This window comes from Malurus melanocephalus, unplaced genomic scaffold (genome assembly GCF_030028575.1).
Source record: "Malurus melanocephalus ecotype Western Australia unplaced genomic scaffold, MMel_1.1 scaffold_521, whole genome shotgun sequence".
Classification (NCBI taxonomy): Eukaryota; Metazoa; Chordata; class Aves; order Passeriformes; family Maluridae; genus Malurus; species Malurus melanocephalus.
The window spans coordinates 300093-314845 of NW_026623753.1; the positions used below are offsets into that span (position 1 = coordinate 300093).

Here is a 14753-nt window from a genome sequence, read left to right on the forward strand (position 1 = left end):
GGAATGCAACAGCAACTTTAACAATATCTATCAATGAAGTAGGAGAATAAGTTAAATATTTATTTACACCACAGTAACAACTACAGAAATGAGACCAGCTATGCTGAACCGGAAAAACAAAAATTACATTATCTTGCAAGGAGTGGAAAAGGACAAATTCATGCATATCGTGAACTGTGTTTTCTGGCATGATGCACGATAAGTTTTCAAGTTTGAAATCAATTGCCACACCACATCCAGGCTGTAATGAATAAAACCAGGAAATCAGGAATAGGTGTAATAAAAAAGCGTAGCAGCTACGAAATGCTGATTTATCAGAATGGAGAGTACCATTTATTCTATCAGTAAGGCACTGTTTAGCACATTTTTTTCYTCCCGTTTCTCCCAGTGTTTAATCAAGATTCAGCATGCCACGATCAAGACGCATACGAGCACATAGAAGATATAACTTCCCCTCACGCTTTGTCCTACACGTCACGGTCTAGCCGTGGATAACGCTACAGCGCAACTCCAGAGTGTGAAATGCTCATCAAGAAGCGAGGACTGGCAATAAACCAGATAAACTGGAGGGCAGCAAACCTCTCCAGATGAATGATTTTACTCCCCCGACCTTGCCCTTTCACCCGCAGTCGCTCCTCCCGCCCTCACCCGCGCTCTCTGAGGCGGTGCCGGCGGTGGGCGGGGCCAGGCGCAGGCGCSCGCGGCGCTCGCGGCGTGACGCGCGCTCGGGACGCACCAATGGGAGGCGGCGGCGGCGGGGTTTGAACGGCGCGTGGCGGCGGCGGGCGCGGGTGGTGCCGCCCCGCGGGGCCCAGCGGCCGCTCTGCCTTTGCCGGGAACCGCCGAGCGGGAGCCGAGCCGAGCGGGGCACAGCACAGCCGGGCTTGGCCAGGGCAGGAGCCAGACCTGCGGAGCGGAGGGACACCGAGTTGCGGGAAGAGGAAAAATCCGGGCCGCCGCTGTCACGCACAACCGCGGGTCCTTGCGGGCCGGCTCCGCCGGGGCTCGGGCGGCCGCGGCCTGTGGGTGAGAGGTGCCCGCTCTGCACTCGCCGTTCCGAGCAGGTACGGCCGGGCGCTGGCSGGTGCTGGGAGGCTGAGCCTGCAGATTTGGAGGAGCAGAGCCGGCTGCTGACACGTCGGGAGACAGGCCCCGTCCCAGCTCTTCCCTCCGGCGCCGGTGTTTAAAGCTCTCCCCGGCCCTACCGCGGGCACCGAGCGGCTTGCAGTTCAGACAACGCGCGATCGTGACAGCGGCCACGCTGCAACAGCTGCGGTGAGGATGGCCAGAGCCGCGGCTCTTTTCCTGGTTGCGGGTCTCTGCTCTGTGTGTATCTTCACTTAAAACTGCCCCGCGAGCTTTACTCGTGTGTCCCTTGGCCCTTTTCCCTTGCCCCTTTTCTTTTGGGGAGGGTGGTGCAACCCCAACTTCATGGATGCTTTATTTTTCTAAAGGTAGAAGATGGCAGAATGCTCGAGGAAGTCCTTCAAAGACAGTCTGGATGACATAAAACAACGTATGAGAGAAAAAAGAATTCAGAAATCGGCAAAGCTGGGTAAACCTACCCAGTTCTTCGCTGTAAAGGGCAAAAGAGCAAGTAAGATGCTTAAATATCTTAGGATTTATTGTTTTCTTTTCAAACCCAGTTGAATCACTCACTGTTATGTTTCAGCCAACAACTCCAACAAAATGAAGACAATTCAAGCCAACAACAGAGATCTGGCTCTGTCCTTGCAAGAACAAAAGCTGAAACTGAGGGAAGCTGAAGCTACCATTCTTCAACTAAAGAAAGATTATCACATTTTGAAAGCTCAGATGTTTGACTTGCAAAGAAATCATAGGTTCCAGCAAGAACAAAGACTTGTGGAGGTATTTTTAATTATAACTTTATGAGCTGGTGAAGCTGAACATCAGAATCTATACCAGTCCACTGGTATATCACTATGTTATTAAATGTTTCATAAAAATTAACTCAGTATGTACAATAAGCATTTCTTCTCCTAACCTTTTATGCTGGTTTGGATCCTATGATGTCTTGTAATCTTTTTTTTCTCCCTACTTTTTTAAATGTATTTCAAATAAGAAAGATTTTAATTTTTTTAATTAAGGTTTTTGAAGATTCTAGGTCTGCACTTTCTTCTTTAAATATTAAAAATCTATCTTCTGTGAATTTTATGGAGAGTTTATCACATGTGAAGGTGATAAAACCTAACAGATTTTAATTATCTCATAATGATAATAAGATGTTTGTAGTTGATAATGGAGTATGATAGTAACAGTGTTACTGTCCTTCCTTTGTCCATTAGAATCGACTGTCAGCCTTGAATGAGATAATTTCCAAAGTCTCTCAGAATTTACTGGACTCAGTTGCTCTCCTTGGCCCAGCAAAGAATTTGTGTTCCACGGACATGGTAAGTATCTTWTCCTCTTGAGAAGCAGGACTTTTGTTAATGATTCCACTCCTTCCACCACAGAGCCACATGTTTTTTTAGATTTGAGCCTTAGTTTAGAGGAAGGACTAGTCCCACAGCTCCCAGTATGCCATGGGGTGCATACTGTTGGGGTGTATCAGTAGGTTGTAAGTGAATCTGAGGTTCTGCTCAGAGGTGGTTGGGACACTGATTTTCTGGGGTTTTGTGCACAGCTCCTTCACCTTGCTGTAGGATTGGGCTMATGAAGAAAATTCTTGTGTGCAGAGGCTGAGTAGATGGCTGGCAAACACCTACAGCACTTAATGTCAGTCAGATATTAAGAAAGATTCAAGGGCCTCTTTGGTCCTCCCTTGGGTAACTTAGCTGTTACCCAATATTTTTAGGTGGTCCATGCTTGTTTCAGCCATTTAATCACAGTAAGATTAATTTTGTTGACAGAATCAAAGAGTGCTTTCTTCAGATCGTGAGAACAGTTGCAGTGTCACAGGACCAATACATTCAGTGTAAGTATCATTAATTAATGCCTGTTTATGTTTGAAAACTCTGTTACAGGAAGTTTAATTTTCTGACTAGAAAAAGAGAAGAAACCCAATGAATGAAATTGTAATGAAATTGTTCCATGTAATAAATTTTATTGCTGTTCAGTAAATACTCCCTTTGGTATTTTCTCTAGAGGACCTCTAAAGTGGGCTCATGAAGATGCTTCCATACTTCCAAGTAGGATAGAAGCTGGTGGTGATAGAAATTCTTTGTCAAAGATCTGTGTGGAACCTGACAGTGACATTTTCTTCACCAAAATAATTCCAAGTGAAGGTAACGAAGTCCAAGTATCAGATCTTGCTCTGTTTTAAATTAGAAAAAAAATATGTGAGTACAAGTTTTAAAAATGGCTGCTTTTGAAGGAACTGACGTGTAATTTTCTGCTTATTGTCATAAAAGGGGAATACTAATGCTGTCCTGTAAAATGTTTGAATGAAGATGTCCAGCAAAATGGGAAGGAATTTGAATCTACCAAACAGTTCAGCCAAGTCAAATTACCTTTAGATAGGCATCAGCATTTATGGAATCAATAAAAACTTGTTATCAGGAAAATAAATGACCTGTAAATAACCTTTCCAAAAGGAAYGGTTTCTAGGATAATACTGATGTTATATAACTAACTACTTTCTGCCTGTAAGCTGTATTAAACAGCCCTTATCTTAATTGCCAAATCCTAATTTATACAAATCTGTTGAGAAAACCTAAAGAATAGTCTGAATTTTTGACAGGTTCAGAATTCTTAGACAAAGCCTTAACATGGTGGTACTGTTTAGCTTTAATGTGACATTTTCTYTTCAATTACAAGGACAGATCTCTGATTTTCATCAGGACAACACAGAGTCACAGCAGGGAAACATTTCATCAAGTGTGAACTTTGAATCTGGTAGAGTGTTACCAAGAAGTGTGTCCATCAGACGTCACTTTTCAAAGACGAGCAACTTTAATGTCATTTGTACTGATGTCTTGGACCATCCAGAAGCACTTGATTCAGTAAAAGAACTTTCTGAACAGACTGAAATTAGGCTTGAGGAAAGCCTAGAGAAGTGTACTGCAGAAAATATAAATGCAGCTATTCCTCMCTTCAGTGAAAACAAGGTCAATTCAGAACTGGTGTTGAGCCAGAAAAATTCTGAAACTACACAGTTCAACTTAAAATGTAATTCTGATCTTAAACAACCAGAGCGTAAAAGCAGAGAAAACCCTCAAAGAAGGAAAGAAAAGCATCAGAAAGGAAAACCGGAATGGCCACGTACTTCCCAGCAAAGACCAGTAAAACAGCGTAAAGAGGCTTCTAAAGAAAAGCAGAATTTCTTGGGTGGCATCAGTGATGCTTATGACTTTCATTTGGAAGAGAGTGTCCATCTTACACCATTTCGACAGAACAAGGCAGACACCAGCAATACTGAAGTGGATGATGAAGAAGACTCAGCTGAAACCAATACCATTGAATCAAGCAGTACTGCAGATGATTCAGATGACAGCCTCTATGAGCCTTTCAAGAGTAAATCGAAGAAAAGACGAAGTTTAGCGGATGAGAACCCCACATCACCAATCCATCCAAGGCCAAGGTCTAAAAGATGTTTGGCACAGCGTGAGCAGAAACTCTGTCATGAAGAAGAGACTGAAAGCAACAAATCAAGTGTTAAGTCTATCAGTAAGTACAGAAATTGGTTTTATTTCCTTGAAAGGTAACATTGTTATAGAGGATTAGGCTTTTTTTTTTTTTTTTTCATTAGCAACTAAAAATGTTTTAAGAATGGTTAGATTTTCTTTTAAGCTTGCTTACCTGAGTGACCTGAACTGTGCCTAATTTCTTCACAGGGCAGCCTTCTGAGCCATCTCGTGGGCATCTCTGTGAYGTTACCAATACAGCTGCAGTGCTCCCCAGCACTGGGGACCCAGCAGCTGTCCCTGAAGGTGAAGAARCTCAGTCTCCAAAACGCAAGCGGCGAAGCTGTACTGTTACTGTGAGCTATAAAGAACCAAGTATTGGAGGGTAGGTGTCTGTAGTTTTATATAAAGTCCATKATTTTCTATCCAATAGAGGATTTGAGAGGCTTATTTAGATCTTGGAAATAGGATCTCAACATAAGAGCTCATTCAAAGAAGTCGAGAGTTAGTAATACAGCCTAACTCATGTGAAATTGAATTTAYTAGCTAAACATTAAGTGAAAAGAACTCAGTTTTGCTTTTTTCTCAAACAGGAAACTCAGGAGAGGAGATCCATTTACAGATACAAAGTTCCTGTGTTCTCCAATTTTCAAGGAGAGAAAAGACCCTAAGCGCCGTTCTCTTAAGAAAGATTCTATGAAAAAATACAACGAGAAATTGGTTAGGTGTCGTTGAGATTTTCAGCAAAACCCTGCTTCTGCCATGCAGAAAGAMATTTCCTGGTTGAAATATCTTGTTGCACATGTTATCTAGTATTAAGAATAGCAGATTAAGAGGGYCTGGATTTATGCTAGTGACCTCTTTTGATGATATGATTGCTTTTATARCTAAAGTGATTCTATTCAGGCTCCTTTTGAATGGATCTGGGAGTATATRAGAAATCTCTGATGGGTAACATGGTGAATATCATTTTATGTGTGAACTTTACACACTTAAGGTGTTTTGGGTAGGAAGTATTTGTAATGACAGTGTTTGTACAGATCTTGTTTATGTGATGGTTGTAGTTTCATATTGAATCTTATAATAAATACCTTATGTTTGGAAAGAGAGCTGATATTGGTTGATGTTCTTTTGGCAGTTTTCAGAGTTGCTTCAAGGGCAGTAATGTCAGCAGTGGGCATTACAGRCCTGTGTACTCTGTTGGCATATAAAGGCTGTTGAGAAGCAAATTACCAGCTGTAATTTGATTCTGTAGCTGCAGCTCTCAAAAGCAGCATTAGGCTTAGTGCATGACCAGCTGAATGCAAGTTAGAATCAACCAGACAGAAACAARGCAAATTTCTTGTGGAGGTTGGTGAAGAAGGCTCCACTTTGGTGGAATGTAAACTATGAGTCCCAGCTGTTGGGGGGCTATCATAATAGTTTATAATAATTTTCTCCCTGTTTTGCCCAATACCTTTCCAGAGGAAGAGCACCACCCCTGAGCTTCTGTTTAGTGCCACACTAGGCTGCATATGAGAATAACATTATGAACTGTCCACCACTCAAACTAATGGGAATGTGAATATCCAAATGAAAGCTACATTTGAACTCACTAATGGGAAGTAAAAAAACTACACACTCTTCGTTTATTTTGCAAGAGTGCCTGTCCCACTTCAACAGACGCAAGAACTCTCCCTTTCTGTAATAAAAATATTCATTACTATTTTCCTTGTTGAGTCATGCAAGAAGTTACAATACTAGCTGCAACTTCTGACTGTTTGAAAATAGTTGTTCACAGTACAGCCTTTGGATGTTGGGAGAGAAACTTAACTTTACCCTTATATCCTAAAATTCTAGCTGTATAGCCTCACCATCTCAGTCTAGAACTACAATTCCAGAGGAATTTAAGCAATGTGGTTGAACTATAGTTGGTTGGAGGCTGGTGCTAATAATGCAAAAGTTGTGGATCCAATCCCTGTATAGGCCACTCACTTAAGAGTTGAGGGTATTCCGTGAACCACAGGTGCTCTTTCATGAAACAAATATGCAACAGCTATTTATCAGGAACAGAAAAAGGACAAGGTGACTGCAAAGCAGCCCAAGGCAGGTGTGGTGAGTCTGGTGGGTTTTTTTCATATTGGATTGAGTGAGCTTGAAGAATTGAAGTGATGGAACTGTGTAAGGAAGAAATCAGTCCTTCCTGATCTCAACTGCTCTCTCTAGAAGTGCTCAGTAAAACGGCTCTTGGCCACTGTTGCTACCCTCTGAACAGAACACTGTYGCAGACCAAATCTGAGCAGATGGGGAAATGAAAATTCTCTTCCTACTCTAGCTCTATCAGGCATTGGATAGGTGCAGGGTTTGTTTATGGGATGCAAAATAAGTGATCATCTCAGTAGCATTATGGTGATGGTACAAGCTCAGTCTAGACTGAGGTGCTACATATATTATGTGTTGTGAGTAAAGGACTCTTGAAAGCAAATACCAGCAAACAGCAAAAGCATGCTTTGAGGTGAAAAACCAAAACTCTGGGACAGCTAAGTCACAGAACTGTTGGAAATGTTGAGGAAGGGAAGTAACAGCACAGTATCTCAGTTAACATAAAGCTGGGAATACTATTTGGACTGGTCACAGCTCAGCCCATTGTGCTGTGGTGAACTCAGAGCCCATTTTGCATTTTTTCTATCCCACCTGGAAGAGGCACTGACARCACTCCTGTAGCTTCACTGTGCTTGGTGAAATTGCTTCAGTATGTATGTTTGTATCACAAGTACTAATTAATGAAAAAAGAGACCAAAGTAAGTCAGGTTTTGTACATATATAATTTAAAACTATTCTGTACCAGTACAATATATTAATTTGACAATGTAAAGTTCATCAGCTGTTAAAGCATTTGCAAAACCACATATCCTACCATAACTTTATTGCACAGTATCTATGAAAATATTAATTCTTAAATTAGAAAACACGTTTCAATATAGAAGAGACAATCTGATTGAAAGACAATAAGAAAATCTACTCTGAAAATAACAAAAATTCACAGGTTACCAAGCTTAACAGGTGCATCTGTAGGCCCAATCTACAAAACAGGTTTATAGCATCCTGCTTTGGCTATTAAAAAGACAGTACTCACTGTACCTTTGCTATAGATTCCAATGTAGGTCAGACTAAATTAATACAAAACACTATGGCAAGTCCAGCATTAACATTTTGAATACCTTGGGTACCACATTTACTACTTCCAAATAGTTTCTGACATCTCCTTGCTGAATTGACTTGAAATCTAACATTGCACAGGCATTCTGCAGGAATAGATTCTTTGACACAGCACAGGATTGGTTTTCCCAGTCTCATAAATATTGAATTTTACCAGTGTAACGTCTGTAAAGATAAAACACCAAGAATGAAAATCTAATCCATTTTTCACAAAAGCAATTATAATTTACAGTTACAAATCTAATTAAAAAATGTCAGGGGACAGCTTTTTGGCCTGTACTTATCTCCATTAGGATGCAGATGTACCTCTTAAATGTAGTGTAAGCAGCAATATATATATATATATGTATATATATATAATATGTGTGTGTGTGTTCTTTTTGAAGATATACTAAAAAGAGCTGTAAAATGTTAATATGTTCCTGGATCTAAATAATCACAGTTAATAAGCACTTACAATAAAGCTTGGTAGAAAATCCAGTTTACCACAGAGCCAAGTATCTAAGCTCAAAGCTGTCCTATGTTTTCTTCTTTCATGTACAACAGTCTTATTTCTGCTGAATAATCTAAAGAATYTTGCAGTGAAGAGTAATAAGTAGGGTGGATCATGAAGTGCATCAAAACCTTAAACTCTACTAAGCCAATTAAAATTGTCTAGTAGATGTGAAGTAGTCTCTAAAGTTATTTTGGGTACTTATGTCCTGCATAAGCCAAGTCACTATGACATTACGCATCTAGCCAGATTTTTTTTTCTTTTTTTCTTTTTTTTTTTTTTTTTTTTTTTTTTTAAAGAGTGGTTATGAGATTACAATTTGCAGGTAAAATATTTATCAAAACTTAAAATGAATAGAAAAACTTGCATCTATCAAAGGTTGCAGGCAGTCCTTTTTTGGAACTGACTGCTCTTCTCTCACAGCTTCTCAACCAGCTGAGTGTTTCTTTTAAAAAATAATATCTTATAAAAAGATTCTACAAAGAAACAAGTGTTTCAGACCCCCCCACACCTGTTGTTTTCCCTTACTATTTTCTTTTTTTACTGGAAAAAATAATAAAACTTTATCAAATAGGTACTGCATTAGGTAAGTTATAACATTAGGTAAGCTATAACATCTGTTGTCTGGGAATTTTCTTCATCTTCCCAAACATGTGCAACTTCCCCCATGTTTGTGGGGTTTCTGAGGCTGTAGCTGATAAACTTATTAGGAACATAAGGTAATCGGCACACAAAAGAAATTTTCCGTAATTAAATACATTACAAAGCATTTTAATAAAATAATTTTTGTAACTTCAGTATAATACATGTTTGMAAAACTAAAAGGGTTTTTAAAAGTGCTAAGTATTAAACAGAAGTTTCTTGAAAGTCCCACAACTCAGATAAAGAACGGCTTTCCCTGTTCATAACATAGGCACGCTATTTGGTTGTAAAAAAGACAGTGTCACTTGTCAATTAATCCAGCTTCTTTAATTTTTGTGTAGAAGAATTTCTCCAGTATATTGGCACATTTGTAGTATTCACTCTCGGGGGGGTTGTACTCTCTGCAGTTTGTAAAGACTCGCTGCAGGTCTGCCATGAATAATTTCTTAGACACGTAGTACCTGTTCTTGAGTCGCTCACTCATTGTTTTGAGATCTGTACAGAACAAAAATAGATTAACAGCGTTTGATTCAAATACTCTGTGTGCAATATCCCTTCAGACTGATTTGCTATTTAACATGAACTGGCAAAGCTAGGATTTGGAATGGAAATTGCTTTCATCTAAGGCATGGCCTGTTTTTTAGCTTCAAAAGCACCTGAACTGCTAGAACTAAGCAATATTTCACTGTAAGGATGAATTTATGTAGAGTTTATTTTCAAATGTTTAAAATATTAATATTTTTTTTTCTGTTTTCAGAGCTCTGAGTTTTCTGTGAGTAGTAGATATCCCTAACACTCTTCTGACTGTCCTGAGACAACCTGTTCTCAGCTCTGCTGGAGGAGGCCTTAGGGGTGTATAGGCAAAGAATTCAAACATCACAAAACATGTATGTAACCTAAAATCCCTACTGCTGTGCAAACATAGCAGAGAAAACACATTGGTCTATACTACAGGCAGGATTTGCAGCTTTGAAAAAAAGGTAAAATTTGTTCTACACTCTAAATATCTTTTTATTACCTCTTCAGAGTTTATAGATGTATATCCTTTTTAAGAATTATGTGAGAACTGATCTCTCCTGCTTTCAGAGCATCATGCAAAACATTTGCTTCCAGAATATTCTTTAAGAAGTGTTTCTTTCATACTAAAATCAGTCATCCATAAAACATGAAAATCATCTCAGTGTTCTCCACATAGTTGCTTTCCCAGTAATTCTCATCAGGCATTTAAAAATTCTGTCTACAGTACAAGTGTTCTAGGAGTGAGTACAGGAATAGAAGTAGTGGGAGGTGTGCTGGATGCCTTGGCTTTTCTCACCTCAGATGCTCTAACAACTATTTTTTTAGCAATGCTTGAGCCAGGCACCAGCAGCACCTCTGTGAAACTGTAACAGAAGCAGCTGAAATGAAGAAGACCCAATGTCAAGGAGTATTCCAAGGACAACAGAGACCAAAGACCTCCAACACAAAAGAATTAAACTTTTTAACTTCAGATTTAAAAATATGGTTGTATTTCTGTCTTGGTAATGTTTTTGGGGTATTCAGGGGTGGTTATGGTTTTTTTAAGGGAGATTTGAATTTTTTAAAAGAGAGGAAAACCCTGTCAAATTGACYAGCGGGGATTATTTAAGGAAAGTTTGATGGATGCTCTCAAATACCTTTTCCAATGATACAGAACTTGCTACTCCCTAGTTTTGCATAGCATTTTACAAAAGTAAAGGTTCATTCAGCTCCTGTTAAGTCTGAAATTCAGATGCCTACACCTAAACTAGATATCCACAGACTAATTATAGCACCCAGCTGAGAAGGCTGTTCAGCTCACCCTAAAACAAATGTTGCCTGGCTGGAGAGTTAAGCTGTTCTCCTCTAAGTACAGTGAAAGTTTGGTTCCATCTGTCACTCAGCCATACAGCTTTTGAATGGCAGATGAAAAGGGAAAAAAGCCACCAAGGAGCATTGCTTGAAAGAGCACCCGAAGAGCACTTAAAACAGGGGTAAAAAATCATTTATACATGAAAACTGACCTTAGGAGATAGTAAAAAAAATTGCAGGCATACCTCTCAAAAACTTACAATTTAGCCTGTACTCAAACATAAAAGCAACTGTTATATCTTGTCTGAGCAACTTTTTACAATATCAGCATGCTGGCAGGGAGAGCAGAAAGAAATCTGAAGTTAAGGAATCAAGGCACAGTTTAGTCGTGCTGGGTTCCTTAGCTGAAAAAAACAAAGCAAAACTAAACCAAAGACCTCAGCTTAATCCTCAAAAAGAGAACTGCTKCCCCCATCTCTAGTGTAATGCATCTGAACAATGAAAGGATGACAACATTCCTCCTTTGGGTTTGCCAGCTCAGGTAATTTGTTTGTAACCACTGCTCAGATTAAACAGCCAGCTAGATCTGCTCAGAAAAGCAGATAGAGAAAACTCTGCCACAGAAGGGGATTAACACTCATTGTATTCACTGGTAGAAAATAAATTTGTGTCAAGGATACAGGAAGCCAGCTACTGGTTTATGAAGTGTATGTATATCTRTTATTTGGAAATGATAACTTGAATATAAAAGAAAAGATTTAACTAAATTTATATACATGGGCTTGGAGCCTATGCAAAGCACCATGAACAAATACTTTAATTCTCYAAGAAACTGATGGCTAGTAGCCTGCCATGAACCTGTATTTCATTCTCTTATGATATTAAAGGGTTCAGAAACTGTAATCAGAATGATAGAGGTAAGTATGGCATAAACTAGGAAAGAGTGTCAGAATTCAGTTTTAAATCTGGTGCAATACAAATCAAGCATCCATTGAGAGCATCACTGARTTATCACTGAAATTACATGTCCCAGAAGTCAAAAGCTGAAATTATCACTGAAATTATATGTCCCAGGGTCATAAGAGAAGCAGTCAAAAAAAAAAACCATTATACGCAGTAGTGTACTTCCCTTTGCAAGGAACATAAAAATATATCTTACAATAATCCTACATAAACAATAGCTGCATTACTTATAAGTAAAAATAAAGAAATAAAACACCTGAGACAACTGTGGCAGATCTAAAAGACAAAGATAAAAGTTAGCTTACAATCAGTTGCATGAAGCATTTCCCTAAACTTAAATTGGAGCAAAGTGTTAAGAGTTAGTTAGAAAACCCTGAGACTTTTGAAAAGTTTTTCTCTATGTGGTTTAGAAATTTTAAATCTGTATTTCAAAGCAACTCATATGCTCAGGTGTTCCTGAAATTTTGCCCTGAGGTTTTTTAACATAYGAGTAGGATCTGCAATGACCAATTACCACAAACAACATATTCCTACAACTCACCTACACCAGGCTCAATCCTGAAAGCTTCCAGCTGACTGTACCATTTAGGAGCTCGTTAGGGCTCTCTAGGGCATGCTAAGATTTCAGATATATACAGCATACATGTTTCACAAAGGTGACAGAGCACACATCAATTTCAAATGACAGCAACACTCTCTTTGCACTTCAGAACTTCCAGGCATTCAGCTGAAGTAAAATATAACTTTTACCATAAAACAATCAGATTAAAATTTATCTGCTATGTCTGCAGCTATAATGATTGTTAAACTCTATACTTAAAAAATGTTAATGGCATTACCCATGGGAAACCTTATAACTTCATAATATCCAGGAGCTTCTGTTCTCTTCACGGGTTCCATGAAGGGCCAAGCGCTTTGATGGCTCTTTGGTAAAGAAAAAAGTAAGGTATCTAATATGGAAACTAGATATTGTAAATAATTTTAAAATCTTTACAGAAAATAAACTARAACTARCACTCACCTTCACTTGCTGCAGGATGGTTTTTAATGTGCTGTAAAGTTGATCTGGATCCTTGGGCTCCTTACTTGAAGGAAAAAATTAACAGAAAAATATTAGTTTGAATCTCTTACCTTCATTCCTACAATTTGCATCTTACCTAAAAGCAACTCCAAAGTTTCAAGCATTTTATGGAAGAAGTAAAATTTAAATCAAGCAAACAAACCCAAACGAAAATCCTCAAGAAAAGCAACTCCAAAGTTTCAAGCATTTTATGGAAGAAGTAAAATTTAAATCAAGCAAACAAACCCAAACGAAAATCCTCAAGAAAGAGCCCCACTACCCGAACCACACTTGCCCACAAATATAAAAAACATTTAAAAAACACTTAATAACTCATCTCTTGCAGATTATTTAATCTGATTTCCAATGGATGGAAGGAAATATCAAGTGACATTGTTTAAAGACTTTTCTCAAAGGAATACCCAAAGTGCTTCACCATTTCATTTTGTGTAGCACTTACCCTCTTTCTTTTCCRCTTGGTTTCCAGCCGGTCTCTCCTGTACACCAACAACATGAGATATTATATGGGAACTACAGTAGGTCAAAACATTAACTGAGTTATTGCAACACAAAGAAGAAAAGCCATTTCAGTACTACTGCAGTAAAATGAGTTTGTTTTAATAAAAGCTRCTCCTAATAAATAACATAACCATCTCGCCTAGAGCCCCATTCAATTTCCTCCTGCCTCTTTCTCCAGACTGCTGAAAAGATTCTAAAATATTTCTATATGGAACACATTTCTTTTCAATAATTCAGTACATATTTTACTACAGACCCTGTAAAGAATAATGATGATAAAGTTATCCAATCTGATTCCCTAGGGACAAAGAATAAATTGCAGGAAAGCAGAGCTGAAAAAATCCTCCAAAAGATGACCATTTTTTTWAAATTCTGTTTTGTCCTGTAAGTTCATGTCTAGCACAGAAGTGATTGTTGTTCAGGAGTGCAGTGCATTAAAATGGTGCCAGAGGGAAACCAACGCCTCCACTGTGATACAAATCAAACACGTATAAGTAAAATTATGCACACATACATAAAAGARGATCAGTCCAGGATGCCTTGGGGAAATCTCAAAGACAGCAATTGTAATGGAAACACAACAATCTTCATAGAAATCAAATCAGAAGACCAAAACAATTACATTCTAATCAAAAAGARCTATGTGACTACATTAGTATTTCTAGTCTCAGACTTTTCATGGGCTGTTCTGCTTCTGTTCTGCATTAAAAGGGATTGATACATACTGATTCCAGGAATGCTTTCTATAGGAATCTGCCGAACTCCATCTTTGAAGCAAGAAAGGCCAGGATAAACTTTTCGTATTTGAGCTTGTTTCCTTTCTATGAGTTTTTTAATGATCTGTAATAAAACAGCAGAGAAAAAAAATTATTTGGTCTAAAGTAACCCAGAAAATTAWTGCAAAACTGTGATGAACAGAAACATTGTCACTTCCTAAGCTTGCAGTCCTTTTCCATGAAGCTGGTCATGGGGYTGACCTACCTGGGCAAACACTGATYCTGCAGATGAAGCTACCAAGAAATTTTGGCACAAATCTAGAAAAAAAAGGAGTCATTGCTTGCTGTGTTGGAAGACAGCAGCTCCTGGGAAGAGAGCAGCAGAGCCAGAGAAGGAAACTTTCTGGAAGAAGATTTGGGAACTGGCTCTAAAATTCTAACAGCTGGAGCTTCTGAAATGMATCAGCACAACTGTCAAAAATTTCAGGGCACAACAGGGAGAATAAATGGYCTGATCTGTGTTTTGAGTTTTAAACAGGCAATCCTAAGATTCAGTTCCAAAGCTGTGTATAATTATTCTCAGAGAAGATAACAGCACAGAGCAGTGTGTAACAGAAGATTTCTTTCTAATAATGTTAGACATGAGATTTCTGGGGGGACCAAGGCACTTTATCTACAAGAGGGGTGTCTCCAGGTTCTTGTGGACATCCCAACAAACAAGAGTGTAAAGAAAGCAGATAAAGCAAACCCAGAACCAAAATTTTGAAAAC

The 14753-nt window shown here is 38.8% G+C and overlaps 2 protein-coding genes across 3 annotated transcripts in view; one reads left to right on the plus strand and one right to left on the minus strand.

Annotated features, from left to right (window-relative positions):
* The first annotated feature begins 866 nt into the window (after window positions 1-866).
* SGO1 (shugoshin 1) lies at window positions 867-6054 on the plus strand. Of its 2 annotated transcripts, none has more exons than XM_057381671.1 (9): window positions 867-1275; window positions 1459-1597; window positions 1673-1869; window positions 2307-2411; window positions 2871-2935; window positions 3106-3245; window positions 3778-4626; window positions 4794-4968; window positions 5177-6054. In XM_057381671.1, exons 2-9 carry the CDS (start codon window positions 1462-1464, stop codon window positions 5316-5318), a joined length of 1809 nt encoding a protein of 602 aa, XP_057237654.1. In that variant the 5' UTR covers window positions 867-1275; window positions 1459-1461; the 3' UTR covers window positions 5319-6054. The 2 variants fall into 2 exon arrangements, with proteins under 2 accessions (XP_057237654.1, XP_057237653.1); XM_057381670.1 differs by having other exon boundaries at window positions 1455-1597; window positions 5177-6053.
* Window positions 6055-7368: 1314 nt separating this feature from the next.
* KAT2B (lysine acetyltransferase 2B) overlaps window positions 7369-14753 on the minus strand; it is a 40438-nt gene continuing 33053 nt past the window's right edge. The window contains exons 15-19 of the mRNA XM_057381667.1: window positions 13993-14107; window positions 13209-13245; window positions 12710-12773; window positions 12528-12612; window positions 7369-9411 (exon numbers count right to left, since the gene is read on the minus strand). Coding sequence (XP_057237650.1) covers window positions 9218-9411; window positions 12528-12612; window positions 12710-12773; window positions 13209-13245; window positions 13993-14107 — 495 coding nt within the window. The 3' untranslated portion in view covers window positions 7369-9217. The remainder of the gene's footprint in view (window positions 9412-12527; window positions 12613-12709; window positions 12774-13208; window positions 13246-13992; window positions 14108-14753) is intronic.